General features: G+C 36.3%; 1 protein-coding gene across 3 annotated transcripts in view; it reads left to right on the top strand.

Moving 5' to 3' along the window:
* DENND5B (DENN domain containing 5B) overlaps positions 1-20,646 on the top strand; it is a 146,765-nt gene that overhangs the window by 81,637 nt on the left and 44,482 nt on the right. For all 3 annotated transcript variants that reach the window (XM_081058740.1, XM_081058741.1, XM_081058742.1), the window contains 4 exons: positions 5,740-5,927; positions 10,849-11,385; positions 14,081-14,312; positions 18,783-18,933. In XM_081058740.1, coding sequence (XP_080914866.1) covers positions 5,740-5,927; positions 10,849-11,385; positions 14,081-14,312; positions 18,783-18,933 — 1,108 coding nt within the window. The remainder of the gene's footprint in view (positions 1-5,739; positions 5,928-10,848; positions 11,386-14,080; positions 14,313-18,782; positions 18,934-20,646) is intronic.

The following is a 20,646-nucleotide window of genomic DNA, read 5'->3' as shown; positions in this document are numbered from 1 at the left end:
TTTTTGTTATTTCTATTTTCTCTAGTAATAATTTTATTTTTAGTTTATTTTCATTGCAATATCATTGACATATAACAGTTTCGGGTGTACAACATAATGATTCAGTATTTGTATACACTGCAAAACGATCATCAATACAATAAGCCTAGTTTCCCCGGGTCATCACATGTGGGAATAGTTTTCTTAAGCTTTCAGTTTATTGATATAAAGTCTGAGTAATATTTCCCTGTCTTCTTAATCGCTGCTATAGCTGTAGTTTTGTCCCCCTTTTCATTTCTAATACTACTTATGTGTGCCTTCTTTCTTTTTCCCTTTATAATTTTTACCTAAAGTGTGTCAACTCTGTTACTCTTTTTAAAGAACTTTATCTGTGTTGGTACTTTCTATTGTATCTTTGTTTTCTGTTTTATTAATTTCTGGTTTGGCTTTTTTACTTCCTCTGGGTTTATTATTTTACACACACACACCCCACCCAAATACTAGCATCTTAGAGCCTTGTGTTAGCTTCATCCCACAAGTATTAGTATCTGATATTTTCATTATTCAGTTCTAAAAATGTTTAATTTTTATTTATTTTGACCATTTGTGCTGCTTTTCTCCATTTTTTTTCTTTTTTGCCTTCTACAAATAATTGAAATGTTTTTTCTCATTGCCATTTTTTCATTTAGTTAGTGTAGATGTTATTTGCTATTTTTCTTAATGGTAAATTTTGAAGTTTTAACATGAACACTTATTCTTATGTCAATCAGAATCTTTAAAATACAGATACTGTAAAATGTTTTGACTCTAGTCACTTCCCACATGGCTTACTTGTTATAGTTCAGAATTTTAATAATCCCTCAACTTAGATATTTTTATTTTATGCACTTGGTTAATGATGGTGTAGCAGGGAAGAGAGACACAGAAATAGATAATTATAAAAGAAAGTTAATAGTTTTAGTGAGATGAATAATTACTGTGATAGAAATAAAGATCAGGTACTATGGAAGCATATGGAAGGGACTCTAGTGATGATAAGAAATGTTACCATCGTAGGGAAGACTTTGCAAAGGAACCATTACCTAAGGAAAAAGTGGAACTTGGCCAGGCTGTGCAAGGGGCAGGGACATTCTGGGTAGAGGAAAGAGATATGCAGAGGACAGGGACCTAGGAAAACGTGTCACATTCAGTGAATGAATTGCAAGCAGATGATTTGACAGCATATGACATGGTAAGAAATGAGGCAGGAAAGGCCAAATCATTGAGGAGCTCTCATATGCCATGCTGAGGCATGTCTTAAACATGAAAATAACTTCTATACATTCATCACTTTGAGTATTAAATAAAAAAATAATTTCCTAAAATATTTAAATTTTTAAAATCATGCTTGAAAAAGAAAACGCTACCTTTATTTCTTGATTCAGTTAAGAAGAATTGCCTGTTTCTGCTAAGTAATGGCATTATTTAAAAGTGTGTGGCATTTCATCCAATCTTGAAGGGAGCACAGAAACTGGAAAGAAGAATAAACATAGAACACCCACAATAAGCAGGTGGAGTTGTGGTGAAGGGAAAATAAACCATGTATATCAGGCTTTCAGTGTCTACTAGAAGATTAGAAACTTCCCGTGTGAAAGTTTTCCATAATTAAAGCAAGAAAATAGACCAAGGTGGTAGTTTCCAGTTCTTCAAGAATTTGTTTTCTGTGAGATTGAACATTTTCCCCATCAACAGTATATAAAGTAGCCAAGCTGATAGGGATTTGGTTTGACTGCTTAAAACCTCTACCTTTCAGTCTAGGTCCAACCAGGAGGCAGATTAAACCACACAGTAACTTAAAAGAGAAGAATGTAATATGAAGAATTATAAACCTATACTAGGAAAGTAACTCTAAAGCCATGAAGGAAAGTGAAGGGTACCCTAGGAAGGACAACCTTGGAAGGGGAGCCACTTCCCAAGACTGAGGTTCACACCTCATTGAAGAAAGTATGGTTGCAGGTCATTGTGTGATGGAAAAGGTCAATGGGTTGTCTGGGCCAGAGCTGGTCCTCAGTCACCAGACAAGCAGAAAACAAACCTCCCAGGCACAAGTGAGCTGTGGGTGGTGAGCGGGCATAGAGAAGTTGTCAGGGTGCCATTGTGGGTTTGAGATCGGAGTGTGCAATATCTGTGTTAAGAGTGCCGTGTGCAGGTGAGCACTGACCCTTCACTGAAGGCTGCTTGCTCTGGGTCTGTGGCTGGTGAAGTGTCCCGGCAGGTGTCCTCGCATATCCACACTACCGATCAACCGTGCACAGGAGCAAGAAAACCAAACACTGCACATGGCTCTCCAGAACTGAGAAGAGAAGCCCTTTCCTCCTTCAGTGTCTCTCCAGTGCCTTCCACGGCCAGAGCTTAACGCTGTGCTCACTGGAAAGGACAAAGGCTTACGGTCCGATCCATTATCATAGACCAGGTACTGAGTAAATTTGGAGCTGAGAGGCAATAAATAGATGAGTGGTATAGGATCTGACTCTTTCAAACCCTGAGCCTTTCACTTGTGTCTGGCTTACGATTGAGAAAGAAATAAAAAAGCACCCCTGACATCCAGGAACTGATGTAGCTGTCACAGCCAGGCCTCACTGTTATACAAACTGGTCTGACGCTTACAACGGAGCCTTGTGGTTCTAAAGGACATACACAGTCTCGCAGGAACATCTACTTCAAGCAAGGTCACTGTACCACCCACAAGATGCCAACCACTCTCTTCTCGCCAAATTAGTAACTGCTGCTTCACTTCTTTACCAATCACAGCTTTCTCCCCACTTCAGTTTGCCTTCCCTATATGTCAGATTTATTAAGATCCCGAGTCATACAACTGCATCCATTTCCTTAGACTGTCCCCAAAAGTATCCAAACAAAGCCCAAATCTTATAATAGGTTCTCTCTAAACCCTCTTACTAACACATCCCATAGTTCCCCAGGGTGTACGTTCTCCCTCTCTGCAATGTGTAATAAACGTAACTGTTCAAATACAGGTGTGTTCTTGGGGTTTTTGACTGGAGAGTATTGGCAGAATGAGTGATTACTAAGTGTTTCTTAACCAAGTGAATATTCTCCTTTTCCTTAAATAAATCAAGTAAGGCATTCAGAAGTTCGAGGTGGATAAGGGATTGGAGGAAGAATATCCCCTGACTTTAAAGTGGGTTTTTTTCTCCCATTTAGTGTTGTACAAAATGTAATTTTTTTTTAAACCTAGATTTTAGTTTAGTTTTTTTGTTGTTAAAGAAGCTAGCTGAGTCAAAAATATGAACCTTTTATTAAGGAAGTGATTGTCTTAGAATGCTAATCTTTAACAGTAACTCCACTCAAAAACCCTGGCAATAGTTCATTTCTATAACTATTTTTATGACAAAACTCCATAGAAACCCAGAGTAAAACTAACAGCAATTTTTTAAAGTTAGCAAATACTGTAGACAAGAACAGTCAAGTTATTTTTGTAGCCCATCTACATAGGACATACTGTATATTTTTTAATACAAATTATAAAATGCTTAAATGAATATAAAATTGTTTTTCTCTTAATTTTCAGTGAGCTCTGTTCTCCTCATACTTCAGGAGTGACACATGAATACATCTTCCTAGTGGACAGACACTGTGCCTTCATTCTCTAGTTACTTCCCAAAAGGAAGTTTCCCTGAGAGTCCTTTCCCACTCTGCAGGGCCTTGGGAAACCTGCATTACATTTCACCATTAAAAGCTCTACATTTTTGATATTCAGGAGGAAAGAAATGTTAAAATGTGATATGTGTTTCTAAATAGCAGTTCTGGTCCCTATAAGGTCTACTTATGCATAATTAGAATGAGTCACTTGGTAACAGTTCTCTGTATAATGAACAATATCCACAGCTTAGTAAACAGATATTTGAATTTTCTTTATAATGTGCCTGGGCATGCACATAATTAACCGAATATATGAATATCCAGGAAATGTGATTTTTGAGGGAATAGTTTCTTGTCTGAGTACTTACCATTTTCTCCTACGGGAAGATTAGTGGTTCCTTAATCTCATGTGGACAAAATCGAATCAAGTTTATTTACCTGTGGATATCCAGCAAAATTATATAGTCTTACCCCACTAATTCATTTAAAAATATTTTTGAGCATCGTTATATGCCATATACTGTGCTGAGTGCTGAGGTTACAAAAATAAAATGTCTCCAGCCCTTGATTGAAATGGATGTCCACAGAAGAGAATCTTAAGAACATTTCTCTGGATTTGGTCTTTTCATAATTACTTATCTGCATGCCTTCCTACTCCTTTTGTGTGTGTGTTTTGTTAGAACTCTGTTGTAATTAAGAGGAGAAAAATGCGACTTTCAGTAGCGTCAGTAAATTTTGGCTATGAACGAGGCCCTGCGCTTTGTGAGGAGGATGAGATTAAAGAATACCACTCTGTCTGTAGGGAGCCCACAGTGAGGGGGAGACATGGGGCAAATGCTGTGATGGTGGCCTGTCACAGTGCAGAGCTGCTGTTAGTTTCTAAACCTAGAGCATTTGACGGATTTCCGGGGTGTGATGTCAGCTGCTCATCCCAAACCCCACCCACATGATGTCAGACCCTGTCTCCTACAACTCAAACATCTGTTGGTCACTAGTAGACTGACAGGTAGGTGACTGATTATCGAGTCTCCTTTGACCACCACCCCAACACCCCACCTTCAGCGTATGACCTGTTTCAGCCCAGATTCTTCTTTGAGCCTCAGCTGATCTAGTCTATTTTTCTGTCTGTCTGTCTGTCTCCCCACGTTCCTGTATCACCACCTTAGGTCATCTCTTTGCGTTCATATGACTGACCTCACCCATCAGGCCATCTGGTATTTATTTTTTAGAAGTACTCCTGTAAACAGATTTTCACCAAAAAATTTAAGTCTTAATAATGACTCAGATAAGGAAACCCTTGGGCTATGGACAGCTGGTGATTCATTACCACAAAATCCCATTGTAGTCGTTTACAAATTGTAAAATAACATAAAAAATTTTAATGGAAAATAATTCTGTTTTTGCTTGGTTAAGTGTTCTTTGAGTTGATGTGAACCAAGTAGCTAGCCTCTGATCATTTTCCTCAGCCTTTTTAAGAAGACTCCCCGAAGTCTTCCTCTCCCAGATTTTACTGTATTTGTGCACAGTGAATTCTGTGAGAGATTATTGCAATTCTGTAATATCCTGTCTCTCCAATCCTCAAATCCAAAAAAAATTCTGAAAACCAAGCATTCTTTTTGTAACTCATATATTGGCAAAACGAGACCTAAACCAAAGTGACCCTATTTAAATTCTTTGGTTATCTGCCCTGGTACACTTACATGGTTTGCTGCAGAAATATAAATGTGTTTGATTACAGGGTGCTGCCCTAGATATTTCATGGATATATGTACAATATTACCTTTTTCAATTTAAAAAAATCAGAATTCTGAAACATGTCTGCCTCCAAGGTATTATAGACATATGTATGTATAAAGCGTCTGTGGCAGAGTGGTTTGAGGGTACTTTATTTGTAACTATATGAGGTGATGGACATTAACTAAACTTAAAACCATTCAAGTCAAACCATTTAACTCTTGAATTATGGTGGGATAGAACTGACCTATTTTCTGGATGGTCATAAAGGAAGATTTTATATACTAGTGTAAGAGTATTTTTTCTGGAACTTGATATTTTCAAGCTTAATGCAGTAATGATGTTTTTACCTGGACTCTTCCCTCCATTTTTCCTTGTTCTGTGCAGATTATCAACGCCTGATGACTGTGGCAGAAGGCATCACCACACTTTTGTTCCCATTTCAATGGCAGCATGTTTATGTGCCCATCCTCCCTGCTTCTCTGCTACATTTTCTTGATGCTCCTGTCCCTTATTTGATGGGCCTTCAGTCAAAAGAAGGAACTGATCGTTCTAAACTAGAACTTCCTCAAGAGGTAAAACCTGTAATGAATGATGAAGCATTTGCTGTTTGTTGATGTAGGTCAAGGCTACCTTTGTTCCATAGCATTGTCTTTGTCCAAACTGTCTCTGCCTGTTCTGAATCTCCCAGGTCCGTCTGGAGCAGAGCCTGAGCCACAGAATGCAGAGCTGTGATGGTTACTGTGACATGGCCATTAATGAAACATGGTTCAAAACAGGACAAAGGCAAATTTTCACAGCTATGAATTTGTGAAGTTGGAACAATAGTAGTATTATCTAGTTGCTTTGTCATTCTAATAACATTTCATTTCTTTTCCCCATTCATGGTATAAATTTTGTTTTCTAAATGATACAGCCCAATTTTAACATCCTTTGAAATCATGACATTAATTGAGGTGAATTTGATTCTTGACCTCCATCAAATGAAAAGTAACATCCTTTAGCAAGCTAGGGTAAATGGAAATATCAAATACTTCAGTAGTTTTTGTTTTCAGACCTAAGGCTAGTTATCGTTTTCTAAATGTCAGCTTCACTAGGTGGTTGAAATAAAAATTCTGACCCCTAGCTTTTAGGCTACCTTAAGGATACTATACTTTCTGTGTGTTGTATTTTCAAATGTTGCTTAAGAAGAAAATAAACAGGAATTCTTGTAAGCATTTTGAATCTGATTTTTAGCTATTGTTAATGGTGCTCAGAATTGCAGTGTAAAACCTTTGAAATGAAATATTGATGAGAGTGCCATGGCCTGTAAAAAACATAAAATGATTAATTACATTATATTATTAGCTATTTAATTAAAATCTTTCATGCTGGGCTTCAGTTTTATTTTTTCTTATTTCTCATATTCTCATTATAATAAGTGAATTTAAAATAACACACTAAGTCACAGCCATTATACCCAGTAATGATTCCTGTAATCATCCATTGCTTACTTTATTCTAATGAATGTTTCCCTAACAAAATTAACATTTTTGTTCAGGGGAAAATAGCTGGATTCAGATCATATAAAATAAACATGCCTCCTATCTTGCTCTTTTTGAGCTTGTGTATGTTCTCTGCTTTTGCCTCTCTATTATACCTTTTCTCTGTTACCAGAACTCTTTTGTTTTCTCTTTTTTTAAAATTAATCTAGGTATCTTGTTGATTCAAATAAGTAGATTCTTTAAATTTTCAAGGGAAAAGAAGTAGACTGGCCAAATGTATTTTGTTTTAAAGACTTAAACAGTAACATGTTTCAGTTTATTGAGTATCTGGTCTACTGTATGTTAATCAAATGACATTTTAGAAGGTTATTTGTTTAGATGTATAAATATTATCTTTCCATTTTAGCATGAGTCATAATTGTTGAGAATTTTTAAATACACCTTGATGTGTTCATAGTCAAGAAATATTTCTGTCTCTGTGTGTATCCTCTGACTCTAAATATAAACAAACTTTAAAATTTAGAACGTTCTTACAGTAATATCTGTGATTTTTATAATTTTTATAATTTTTCATTTATTAAATCAACGGCTATTTAATAAATACATACCTATCTATTCATAGAGTAAAATAACATGAAATTACCTGAATCAGCTGTGAAATTAGCCGTGCCTCTATATAAAAAGTATGAATTAGTACATGACTGTTTTAGAACAGAAGGCTAACAGTATATCACTTCGTTCTTACATCGTTTTACAATGAGATGAAATAATGTACTTCACATAATTTTGAGGAGGAAGTAGGTATAAAAATAGCCATTTTAAAAAGTGACTTAAATATACTCACTAGTAATACTCAAGTCTCCCGACCCCCTCCGTTTTTCTGTAAAATAAAATATAGCTAAAAATAGTGACAGGGCTTTTTAGTATAGTTGTGAAAATGATGTTTATGAAATGACTATTTTAAGAAGGTATGATTTTAGTTGTTAGCTAGCTAATGTACCTACGTAGACTTATAATTAACCACCCACTCACTTTCCCCATGATTACAAAATGATAGGTACAAGTAGCCATTTGTTGTACTGTTTCTTCAGGGGTGGAAGTGATGGTTGAAAGGATATAGATAGCACTGAGGATTAATTGCATAGAATGGTATCTCACTTTCTACCATTCTTACTCGTGTTTACAGTAAATGGTAGACAAAAAAATCAGAGAAAACTGAAGTGGAATTGCTTTTGCCACTTTGTTTTTGCTATATCTTTCCGAGATTCTATGGGAATGTTTTAAATGTGAGTCACCTGGCTTTTCCTTATGCCGGTTCAACTTTAGCCCTTGAGAAACTAGATCCCTTACTCAGTGTGGAGGGAGCTGCCCTGGCCTCACATTTCTGGGTACTTCCTCCTCCTGCCTACAGTTTTGGAGGTCTACAAAATGACCATCTCTTTTAGCTTTATTCATTCATTCAGCGCATAGTTTTCTCATACACTACTAGTGTAGGATACATTAGGAGACATCAAGATAAGTAAGAGGTGATTTCTGCTTTCCCAGATAAGTTATTTAACAATATCAGTAACACAGGCTAAAAGTAAGTGTTAATAAGAGGAATGAATGAACTAAAAATATACACAGAGGAAATCAAAATGCTTTTAGGATAGGGACATAGGAAGGCTTCATGGCAGAAGAGATAAAGAAGCTTCAGGTCTTTTTTCCCTTTTGAGGAAATGTTTGCTTTTCATTGGAAGTGATTACATATCATGAAGGCCTCTGGACATCATTGATCAGTTAAAATTATAGAAATATTTAGTCTGAGAACAGTGTAAGATTAAGATGTCAAATATATTTTTATTGTGTATTAATACTTCTTGAACTCTTCTCATAGAATTTTTTTTTAATTTAGTAGTATTAAAAGTGAGAAAGTGACTTATCAGAATACTCTGTTGTATGGAGTTCTTACTTATTTTAGAAAACGGCTTTTTAACTTTATTCAGTACATTTTTATAACATTAAGTTCACATTTCCTATTTCTCTTTTGTGATCATCAAAGCCCCAGTTTGCGCCTTTCTAAGCAGACAGAGGAGGTATGAGAGTCTCCTGGGAACACATGGGCAGGACAGTCACTGTGGTGCTGGAACACCCGCCTCGCCACGCATTCAGTTCAGCAGGGATTTCATGAGCATAACAAGTGTTAAAATTTCCCGAAATGTATCATTTTTTTCTTTTCATACGAAAAGGACGGATAGAAAAGGATAGCAGGAAGGCATTACTGAAGGAGACAGTACAAAATGTAAGTGGTGGGAGGTTGCTGGTTAACATTTAGATTAGCAAGTTAGCGCATTTTTTTCCTTCTATTTTTAAAGATACTGAATCATCCATTTGAATTATAGTGACCTACTTTCCCCCTTCAAGCATTTCAATATATCCTGCTTTCTAGCGACTCTAGAAACATATTTAAAGATGTGGATTTAAACAAAGCAATAGGCAGCCCTACTGTCTTCAGTAAGATGTGACTACAGCTCTTACTTTATTTAGAGAAAACTGCTGACATTGAAGATGATGAAAAATGAAAAAAAAAAAAGTCCCTTAAGCCACCAGGCTCTTTGAGGATGCATATCTGGGACACGTGTGGGAAAGTCACCTACCTCCTTGGGCCTCAGTGTCTTCATCTGCAGAATTAATGGGTTGGATTCAACGGTTACTTCAGACTTAAAGAAGTCATTCTTGGTTCTCTGTTTTTGTATGAGGGGATATCTTGAGTTTTTATTGAGCTTGACTTGGAACTTTGCTACACTTCTTGCTTATCAGTGTCTAACATGAAGAGAAGGAACCAAAAGAGAAAAACAGAGATACAGCTGTTTGCTCTTCTCTTTTCACCTTACCGTGGCATTCAGAATCAGAGCGCAGTGTGAAGGCTCTCCTTTCTGACCTGGGGGTAGGGTAGGGAGATGGGGAGGCCAAGGTGGGGAACAGTAAGGTGAAGCTTCTTATTCTGTTTGTTGACTTCCACCTGTGTCCTGTGTTCAGCACCTAAGGCGGTCAGGATCAGTTTTACATGATGGGCTTCACTTTTGTCACCTGTCCCTCCTGCCCCAGTTCAGGAGCACAGTCTTCCTTCACCTGGTTCTAAGAGCCAAGTCTGAACAGTAAAAGTAAAGTACTGTTTTGGAGTCCGCTATAATCAGGTACCTGAGGGGTAATCAGAATTTTATGCAGGGACTTGGCCCCTTGAATTTTCCATGTCTACTTGAAAAATATGGAAGTCTTTTTATTCAAAATCTAGAGTATTAAGCAAACTCCAAAAAAAAAAAAAAACACGTTTACTCTGATTTCTGTCTCTTCTTTTCCTCAACTCAAAAATATCTCCTGAGTCAACTCTTAATTATGCAAGAGTTAATCATTTATAGTTCTCTAAGGACTGCCTTCACCACCTCTCTCTGCTTCCTGCTGTTTGTCTAATGACTCCTGGTTTTTGTTGTCCAAGCATTTGAAGCTAATTTTGGATAAAGTGAAAATTTGTGGATTTTCTGTGAATTGGATTGCTCTTTGCCAATTTTATCCCATTTTGAGGGTACTAAGACTGCTAAATTTTAGCAGTTATTGTTAATTGTAAATTACAAATGGCGTTAGAGCAGTGGAATGGCATAGAAAGTTCAAGGTGATTCAGTGAGCATTTTACCCCCTGCCTTCAATTTGTGCGGTATTATCAGTCTGTGCACTTTTGCCCATTCAGGAATGCCTAATGGATGCCATATAATTACACAGTTATGTCCCGATTATAATGAATTGATGGGAGCCAGAGAAAATTATATATTTGTATTAAATATTGTATAAAAATACTCACATTGGGGAAAATGCTGGCAAGAGAGATTGATTTTTAAAGAATAAAAAATTCTTAATCTTGAGAAGGTTAACATGAGAGGTACTGTAATCTATGATTTTGTTTATAATAGGTAGCCACAATATTTTAGAACATCATGCCTTTATTTTAAAACCTTTATATTTCATTTTCCTCTTTCAGGCCAATTTGTGTTTTGTGGATATTGACAACCATTTTATTGAGTTGCCTGAAGAATTTCCACAGTTCCCCAATAAAGTTGATTTTATCCAGGAACTCTCTGAAGTTCTTTTTCAATTTGGGATCCCTCCTGAGGGCAGCCTCCATTGCAGTGAGAATGCCACCAAACTGAAGAATCTGGTTCTGAAAGACTTGGTCAATGACAAGAAGAACGGTAACGTCTCCGCCAATCACATCAGTATGTATGAGTTACTGAAGGGCAATGAAACAATAGCCCGCCTGCAGGCTCTGGCCAAGCGGACAGGTGTGACTGTGGAAAAAATGGACCTCCCTGCTTCTCTGGGTGAAAAAGAAAAGGATTTGAAACTTCAGTGTGAAGAGGCAGAACTAAGGGATTACCAGCTCAACGTCCAGCTCCGAGAGGTCTTCGCTAACCGCTTTACACAGATGTTTGCAGATTACGAAGCGTTTGTGATTCAGACTGCCCAGGACATGGAATCCTGGCTGACCAACCGGGAACAGATGCAGAACTTTGACAAAGTAAAAGGAACCATAGTTTCCCTTTTCCTGTTTCTTAGTGGGCTGTTGTACTCGATTTTGTTAACTTTGTTTCAAATGCAGATTTTTTTCCTCTCTCTTTCCATTAAGAACTTTTCTTAAAAAAAAAAAAAAGAACTTTTCTTTACCAGTATTTTACACTAGATAAAATAATTTCACAGGAAAGCAAATCCACTAGCTCATTAAGCTCATCATTGAATTGTGTTTAAATTGCCTTTAACCTCATTTTTAAATTTTCCATACTTTGAAAATTCTTGAATTATAGAAACTCGAATTTCACAGGTTTTTCAAATCTGTTAATACTATCTGACCTTGTAAGGATTTCATTTATTTTAGGATCAAGTCCAATTAAATAAGGCCTACTCCTTTTTAATAAATTCTTATTTTTATATTTTGTCTTCAACCTACAATGAAATCACAACTTGTCCATGTAAAGGTAACAGTTTAATTTTAGAAGGCACATTTTTATTTCATTCTAGGATCAAAAGAGAGAGTGAATGAATTGGGTTTTATGATGGTAAGTCTAAGGCTTTGTTCCAGTTTGGGGGAAGGGAAGACAAAACAGCACCAGATTTCGATTGTCCTGCTGACATTGAAGCTTCTTTCTAACTAGGGTTTGCTATAGAGTATTCTTCTGACAGATTTTCTGGACATGCATGTCCACCTTTTTTGTTTGTTTGTTTTTTCCAGAGAAAGGCATTTAGGAATGGGCATTAGGTGCTTCAGGTCACCAGGGTACAGTTCAGCCCCCTGCCCCTGTGATTGCTGAGGCAGGATATTGCTGTTAGAGTGAATTACAGCTTTTCACTAAATGGTATCTCTGTGCCATGAAAAAGACCTCTCAGAAGGGCTAATACATTCTAAGAGGCTAATCTGAAATCTTGGAACATCTGACAGAGAAGTACGAGTAAAAAAATTCAGTTTAGGGAAGCAGCATGAAAGACTATATTTTCTGATTTCATCAGATGTTTTTTCAGACGGAGAACATAAACTATGTTGAATAGTTAAGTTCTGGTGCAGTTTATGTTTGAGAAGACTTCTTTAATAAATTAAGAAGCCTTCATTTCTCCAAATGTATTCTTGCTCTTAGGTTTCTTTCTCATTAAGCTTAACCATTTTCCACGTTTTTTCCTATCCAGCTTAGAACTACTCTGTGTACACTCGTGATTTATCCTTGGGGCAATTCAAATTCTTATCTGAATCGTGCACTGGTACTTTCTTCCTTCTTAATTTTTATGTAGCTTCAAACTATAAATGGAATTCTTCTTATATAACCCCTAGAGACTTGGAAGTTTCATGTTGGATTCCAGAAGTCCTGTAATTATCTGATTTTTCACTAGAAAAATTTGCAGGACTATCACTTACTAGTCCTGTAAGCCCAATCTGTGCTAACCTTACATGTTATAGTCCATGAGGGTGTGAATATCAGAAGCTAGACATTTGGCCCACTTAGGGAAAAAAGGCATTTTGCTCTATAAAAAAGGTAAACTTAATGTTTATCTGTAAAATACCTTTTGAAGAGGTTGACTGATTTTTAGAGACTACTGTGAACCTTTCTCTGGCTATTTGGATTTATGTGGCTACATCTGCACTATGGAGGCACTTAAATTGAGTAAGTGGGTTTTTGTAAGGAAGTTTTAAAAAGGCTTCGTACATTTCACAATGAAAAATAAATATGCTAAGAAGAAGGGGATGAGTATCCAGGAGAGTAACTTTATGTTAGAACTTACCCTTCCATCCTCCCCCTTCTGTCTCCCTGCTTCTACTCCAATGAATGAAAAGTCAAACCAACCCAGCAGCTGAAGTAGTAATTCACTTCCAAACTTCAGCTAGTACCAAACTGCAACTAGAATTCCTATACACATATAGACCTGAAGAACCAGAGAAAAAAAATGGAACATTTTGAATTAAAAACAGATTGCAGTTTACTGAACCATTCCATTCCATTCCATTGCAACAGACACACTGGTAGGTACAGGGACATCTGGCTAGTGGCACATGTTTTCCAAAGGTTTGGCTGGCTTTGAATGATTTTTTTGGGCAATGCTTTTTTCAGTTGTTAAGGCGCAGACTATTCTGTCTGGAAGGAGTTTGATTTTGAATTAATTTCATCCATCAGTCTCTAACAGAGTTGAGGCCTAGAAAAACATCCACTTACTTGATTTCATCTATAAACACAAACTCCATATTGTTTTTACTTAAGGTTATTACTTATGTATATATCATTATTGTATCAGTTAGTCACCTCACTGCATACTACTCGGAGGTATATTACACAGGCTAGGAATAGAGAGCAGAAGAAATTATAACTCACTAGGGAAAGGGGTCAAATTTAATGGTAAGTGAAAAGGATGATTGACGATTGTGTAGCAACTGATCCACCATCTTTCATTAATGATGCTCTCTTTTCTACATAATGGCCATGAGAATCAGAATGTAAATCAATTTTGAAAGGTAAGATCAATGCTCAAGACCTAAGTGACCTAAATTCCATGAATTTAGAAGAATTTAGAAGAAAGGAAGGAAAAGTGAATTTTTAAGGATTTTTGAATTTCAGGCGTCAGTTTTGTATAAGATTTTTTTTCAAAATGACCTTAGTAACAGATAATTTTTGGATTTATCATGTAGTATTGAGATGGTCTCTTTGCACTAGTCATTTTTAATTATCTCATTACAGGCTTCCTTTCTGTCTGACCAGCCTGAGCCATACCTGCCATTTCTTTCACGCTTCATTGAAACACAGATGTTTGCCACCTTTATTGATAATAAAATTATGTCTCAGTGGGAGGAGAAAGATCCTTTGCTTCGGGTCTTTGACTCTCGGATTGAGAAGATAAGACTGTATAATGTAAGGGCCCCCACCTTGAGGACTTCTATATATCAGAAATGCAGCACTTTGAAAGAAGCAGGTATGTTTGCCATCCCCTTTTAAATTAACTTAAATCTATGACTATTTATTTTTATACATTGTTGGCCTTATAAACCAAAAGTTAATTTTCAGTTTTAGACTTCATATTTAATCTTCGCACAGTATCAAGAAGTGCTTTCTTTAGTTTTGTTTCCTTCTGTTTCTGTGAGTTAATGGTCATTGCATTGCTACTTGACATTGACTTGAAAAGCAATAACCAACTGAATGAGTATAAACTATAGGATTGCTGTGATTTTTGTTTTATTCTCTTTATTGCTTAATGGGGGAAAAAAACAAAAAAACATTAATTTCTGTCTTGCTGTTTATGTTGCCTTTTTACTTCTCACCTCTTTTCTCTTTATCCAGGAAAATGTACGTATTAATTTAAAATAGTAATTCTGAGATACTGCCTAATTTACATAACAAAAACAGTATACTTACTTTAGTGGTGCCATCAATTATAATAGCTTTTACTGAAATTAAATCTTTGGATTCTTGTATTGAAATTGGAGGTTTCCCAACCCTGACACTGATTTTTTTCCCTAAGAAAATTATGAGTCTTGGCCAGCCTTGACTGGCAGTGTAATATAGTCCACTAAACAAATAATCATATTCATAGTCAATGTTTACTGAGTATTTGCTATGTACTGGACATTATACCAGGTGTTTTACATGTCTTTTTGCATTCGATCTTGATGTGGGGGCACAGGCACATTTACTTCTGTTTTATTTGGTAACTATCCTCATTTTACAATTGAGAAAACTGATTGGTTAAGTAACTTGCTTATGATTGGGTAGCTAGTGATTGGTGAAGTCATGATTTGAACCTAGGTTTGAATGACTTTAGCCCCTGAAGCCTTACTACCATGTTAGTGGTTCATTCAATAAAGAAAGAAACATGTAAAATGTATGAATCCATACCATTTTATTCATTTATACATGGTTCCTCTTTCTTTGTCAAATAAACTGATATTTATCACCTGAGTGCACCCTCCTTTTGTTTCTTTTCCTTCAAACATAGGACACATTTGAAAACAAGTTTTCCTCTGGAGAAAAAGGAACCATGTGGAGTTTCTTTGCTCTGCCTCTGTTGCTTGCCTTTCCCACTTTATTTAAATAGACCAAAGTCACAGGAGTTGTGATGCTGTAGTTGCAGCATATTTAAGGGAAGTATGTGAAGGATGCCTCCTGTGCAGCCTTAGAGGTCTGTCTGATAACTCGCTGGCACATCATCCTGTCGTGTCCCTTGTGAGGGTAGATCCTTGGAGCCCTTCAGGAAGTGGCAGTTACTTCTGTGTTTTTGGAAATTGAGGGAGTAGAATGAATGAAATTGTCTATGCCAGTTCCGAGAGTGATATGACTTTCAGTGCTTTAATAGCCATATGAATAGTATAATGCCTTGTTGAGCCAGTTTCACTCCTCCCTTCCTGACAGGATTTTTTTTAATGGAGCTAAGCACTGAGTCCTTTGTGTGCTTCCGGAAAATCTTTTCAATTAAAATAGATTTTCTCTCAGCCTCTCAAAGAGTTTGCTCCCACTATGATGACAGAAATTATATAATACTCTTGAAAATGTACCATCCTCGATTTAACATACATGGAAATGAGATTTGCTAAAGCAGTAGTCTCCTAGGAATTTAATTTATCAAAGACTTTTTTAAAAGGTTAAAGGAGGCAGCTGGTTGTGACTGTCAGTCCCTCCAAGAGGGTGCAGTTATTTCTTTTATCAGGTCAAATTGTCTACCTCCACCACCACCACCACCACCACCACCGAAAGCTATAGAGGTTGGGATTTTGTTGTCAACATTACATTTTTATTGTGTAATTGTTTTTGTCATTTGTTGTTTTCCTTTTGTTTTGCCTCTAACTGGAAAGAATTTTGATTTGCAGATGACTCTTTAGGGAGAGACTACCTGCTGTTGACAGTGTGGCACCAGAACCTCATGAAGTTGATAGTAATGCAGTTTCTTTTTCTTTGCCAATCACAGAAAATACATTTTGGCACAAACCCTTGAAAGTATAACAGGCCCATGACCTCTCAAAGCAGACATTTAATGATTTCTGAATAATCAGTATTCACTTGTGGTATAATCACTGAAAAGTAACATTGCATTCTTTATGTTTATGGCAATCTTAAATGTAAACCCGAGAGTAATTCACTGTGAATTATGATTTTTGTTTTTAAAAAGCTGCCTAACTAAAAGAGAATAACTCAATGTCAGATGAATTTCTCTGTCATGTTAAATCCAACGGAAAAACTGAAGCTACTTTTCCTTTTTTCCTTTCATGAGGACAGAGGCACTCATTGGCAGAGATGGAATTTTGTAGTATTTCATGGAACATAAAATTGGCAGGAACTTCAGAAAATTCCATTTCATAAATCTAAGTATTATTTTGTCTAAACCATCTGTTAATTGTGTTTTGTAAATATTAGGAAGCACTGAGAGTATAGATAGGGTTGTGGAAAGCCGAGGGGCATTGTTGAAAATTAAATGTCACTTCATATTAAAACATGTCATTCTTTTGCCTAGCATAGAACATATGGATTATGTTTCAAGAGAAGTTACAAGTTACACATTAAAAATAAAATGAAATTCAAAAAGTTTTGTATAAATTCATGTGGTTTATGGAGAAAATTTAGGGAAGTTTACGTTTACATTCGATATTTAACACTTTGAAGTTTAAGTTGTAGAGGGTAATAGTGACTTCCACAAAGCTTCCTTTAATATTATCAGACACAAGCAACTGGCATGGAAGCATCGAGCTCATGTAAGATGGTATTAAGCATGTCCTTTTGACAAGAGTAGAGTGTGTCATGGACAGACCCCTCCCCACCCAAGAAAGAATTTTTTTAGACTTTGTGTGAGAAATAACTGACAGTACTCAATCTGTTGGTGTAGACGAGGCAAAATAAACTGATTCTATGAGGCATTTATAAAAATAGTTTTTTACTTCTCTTAGATCCCAAGACTAGCAGTTCCCACAGTGTGTTCTATTTATCACACAGCCACAATCACTGCTTATTCTTTATTCTCCTGTTTTAGTAATGTCTAGGCAAAGGGTTGAAGACATAATCTTTTTTTGTTGTTGTTGTTAATTTATTAGTTTCAGGTGTACAAGACAAGGTAATACTTAGACGTTCATCATTTATATCCCTCACACTGTGAACCCCCCTCCCCCCATCCACTATCCCTCTGACCTCACACCGAGCCATCACATTATATATATAAAATTATAGTTGGCATTCATTAATGTTTAGCTTCTGATGTACAATGCCATGATCAGGCATCCACAGTATCTCTGAGGTGGTCTCCCAAATAGGACGAATGTCCATCGGATACCCAATAAAATCTTTACAACATTATTGAATAAGTTCCCCAAATTAATTTTCAAAAACCCCTGAGGCCATCTTGTGGTTACCAGCTGCTTCCTAATCCCTTCACCTTTCCCCTTATCCCCAACCCCCCCCCCCATCTAACAACTCTTGGTTTTTTCTTTGTGTCCTCAAAACTGTTTCTGATTAGTTCATTCACATATTCTTTTCTTTAGATTCTGCATATAAGTGAGATCATATGGTACTTGTCTTTCTCTTTCTGACTTATTTCACGTAACATAATGTTCTCTAAATCCATCCATGTTGTTGCAAATGATAAGATTTCTTTGAAGACATAATCTTGATTCTCAACATTTCCTCTAGTAAATTCAGTTGATAAAAACATTTAACATCAGATTTCTTACCAGAGACATAATTCACTATTTCTTGGGTTTTTGAGACATCCTCCTAACTGTATGTGTTTAAAAATAGAAATGATGAGTAATTCCTATCTTTAGCTTTGCCCTATTTTATTCTTCTAAAGGTCAATTTCTTATCCTCTGGGCATTTTCTAAATGCCTGCTTATTTTCCCTTTTGATCTAATAAACACTTCTAAATGACTGCTACTAATGAGAATGTGATTGTTGGTAAAAGTAATAAATGTCACACAGTTCCTTGTTTTTACAAATGGAGAACCACGAATATATAATGGATCTTTAATGAATGTATAATGGATCTTATACAAAGTAGTGTAAGGTTCTGTGCTTGCTTTTCCCTTGCGTTTCCTTGTCTTTCAGCTCAAGGAAAATATTTTATTTGCCATCATTTTCTTTAACATTGTGCTTAGAACCATATTTTCATGAAGAATATTGAATTTCCCACTTAACGGAAACTGCCAGTACTAAATTATAGATTTTTCAAACCCACTGGCCTGCCTTTGACAAAGGTAGAAATATCAAGAAAATTAGTCATCCAGTATTTACTTAAAATTAACCTTTTTATGCTTAAATTATACTGATTTCTGAAGAGCTTTTATAAAAACCTATTTCAGAGTGTCAGAAAGATTGAGTTCCTTGTTGATACATGAGTGGAAGAAGCATTATTTTTTAAGGCTTAGCCAATGAAATGTCTCTAATTTGTTACAAATTTAACTTACAGCTCAGTCTATTGAACAGCGGCTGATGAAAATGGATCACACTGCAATCCACCCACATCTACTTGATATGAAAATTGGTCAAGGCAAATATGAGCAAGGGTTCTTTCCAAAGTTACAGTCCGATGTCTTGGCAACAGGACCAACTAATAACAAGTAAGCACGTTCTTTACTTGAGTTGTTGGTTGAAAAATGAATGAAGGGTGCAGTAATCCTTCACCATTAAACATGAATCCGATTATTTTATTCAAAGGCCAAATTCATCCATTTGAAATATGGGTTGACACTCTGAATATCTGATTTTTAATTCCATCATTTAAAAAAAAAAAAAAGACAAAGACTAGAGATTTTTTTTCTTTTTTAGGTAATGTGTCCTTGAGAATAGTTTCACTTTAAATGACTGTATACATATAATGCTAATACTGTCTAATAGAATTAGAAAAGTTATACTTCATTATCTGTATTATTTTACTATCTGTACTAGTTTCCTAGTAACAAAGTACTACAAACTCAGTGACTTAAGCCAACAGAAGCTTATTCCCTCACAGTCTGGAAGCTGGAAATCCGAAACCAAGGTATTGGCAGGGCCGTGCTTCCGCTGAGACCTCCAGGAGAGGATCCTTCCTTGCCTCTTCCAACTTCTGGTAGCCCCAGGCATTCCTTGGCTTCTAACAGCATAACTCCAGTCTGTCTTCATCTTCACGTGGCTGTCATCTCTCTGTGTCTGTGTCGAAATTTCCCTTCTGATAAGGACACCGATGGTGTTGAATTAGGGCCCACTCTAATGACCTTATCTTAACTCACATCTGCAAAGACCTTATTTCCAAATAAGGTCCCATTCACAGGTATCAGGGTTTAACATGTCTTTTTGGGAGACACAGTTCAACTCATAACACCATGTTTGCACTTTCAAAAGTATCTTGTGCAAAAATTACAAAACAACCCAAGATAAAGATAATCCCTATCATTCTTTATGGGAGATAATTCCATTCAGAAAATACCTGAATATGGTTAGAATTGAAAACAGTTATTTGAGTTTAGGGGAGTTCTTGATTTTAGGTGAATACAAGTGTTTTATTAACAAATGAGTAATAAAGAAGGGTTTTACAAGAAAGGAGACAAAGGAGGGTATCAATGGGGAATATGATAAGTTGGAAAGAAAGAGCTTTGAATAGGAAATGAATGGTTCTGGAATTTAGTTCATGCTTAACCACTAACCAGCTTAGGAACCTTGGACAAGTTGGAATTACTTGCCTGTCTTCTCATCTGAAAATACATTCTAAGTATCCATGATCTTATTAAAGAGAATCAGAGAAGAAAAGGGGAAAGAAGCCAGGTCATAGCAAAGAAATGGAATAGAAGACTGAAGTGAAGACTAGGTACACAAAATGGAAGTGGCGTTGAGCCACCTGAATTTTCAGAAGGCAAGTATAGAGTTAGTGAGGGCGGTAAAAAAGAGGTGGAATTATGCCTTTTGACCTAAGTGGCCCAAACTAAATAAGTAAGTAATATGAAGGTTCTTGAAAGATGGCCAAAGAGTATGATAGTTCTCCCTTTCAGATGACCTACTGAACTATAAGTTGCAGAGATTTTGGTACTTAACTCTCTATTTCCCAGAATGCTTTTAATAAAGCAGTGATGAAAATTTCCAAATTTTGTAACTGAGATCTGTAAAGGGTGGAGATTCATAATGGTAAATACTACACTCTGAAAGGAAAAGAAAGAACAGTATCCACAGCTAATTTGCAGGGTTTCATCCTCCACTGAAGAGCTGTCCTTGCTTTGATAAACACTGAACTTAAAAATTGCTAATTGATGTTGACTGTTGTGGGGTTCAAACTTAACAGGTCGTGGTACTAGATACAATGC

The sequence above is a fragment of the Rhinolophus hipposideros genome (genome assembly GCF_964194185.1).
Source record: "Rhinolophus hipposideros genome assembly, chromosome: 9".
In the NCBI taxonomy this organism is placed as follows: domain Eukaryota; kingdom Metazoa; phylum Chordata; class Mammalia; order Chiroptera; family Rhinolophidae; genus Rhinolophus; species Rhinolophus hipposideros.
Note: the sequence above shows the minus strand (reverse complement) of the source record. Positions and strands in the feature narration are given on the sequence as shown.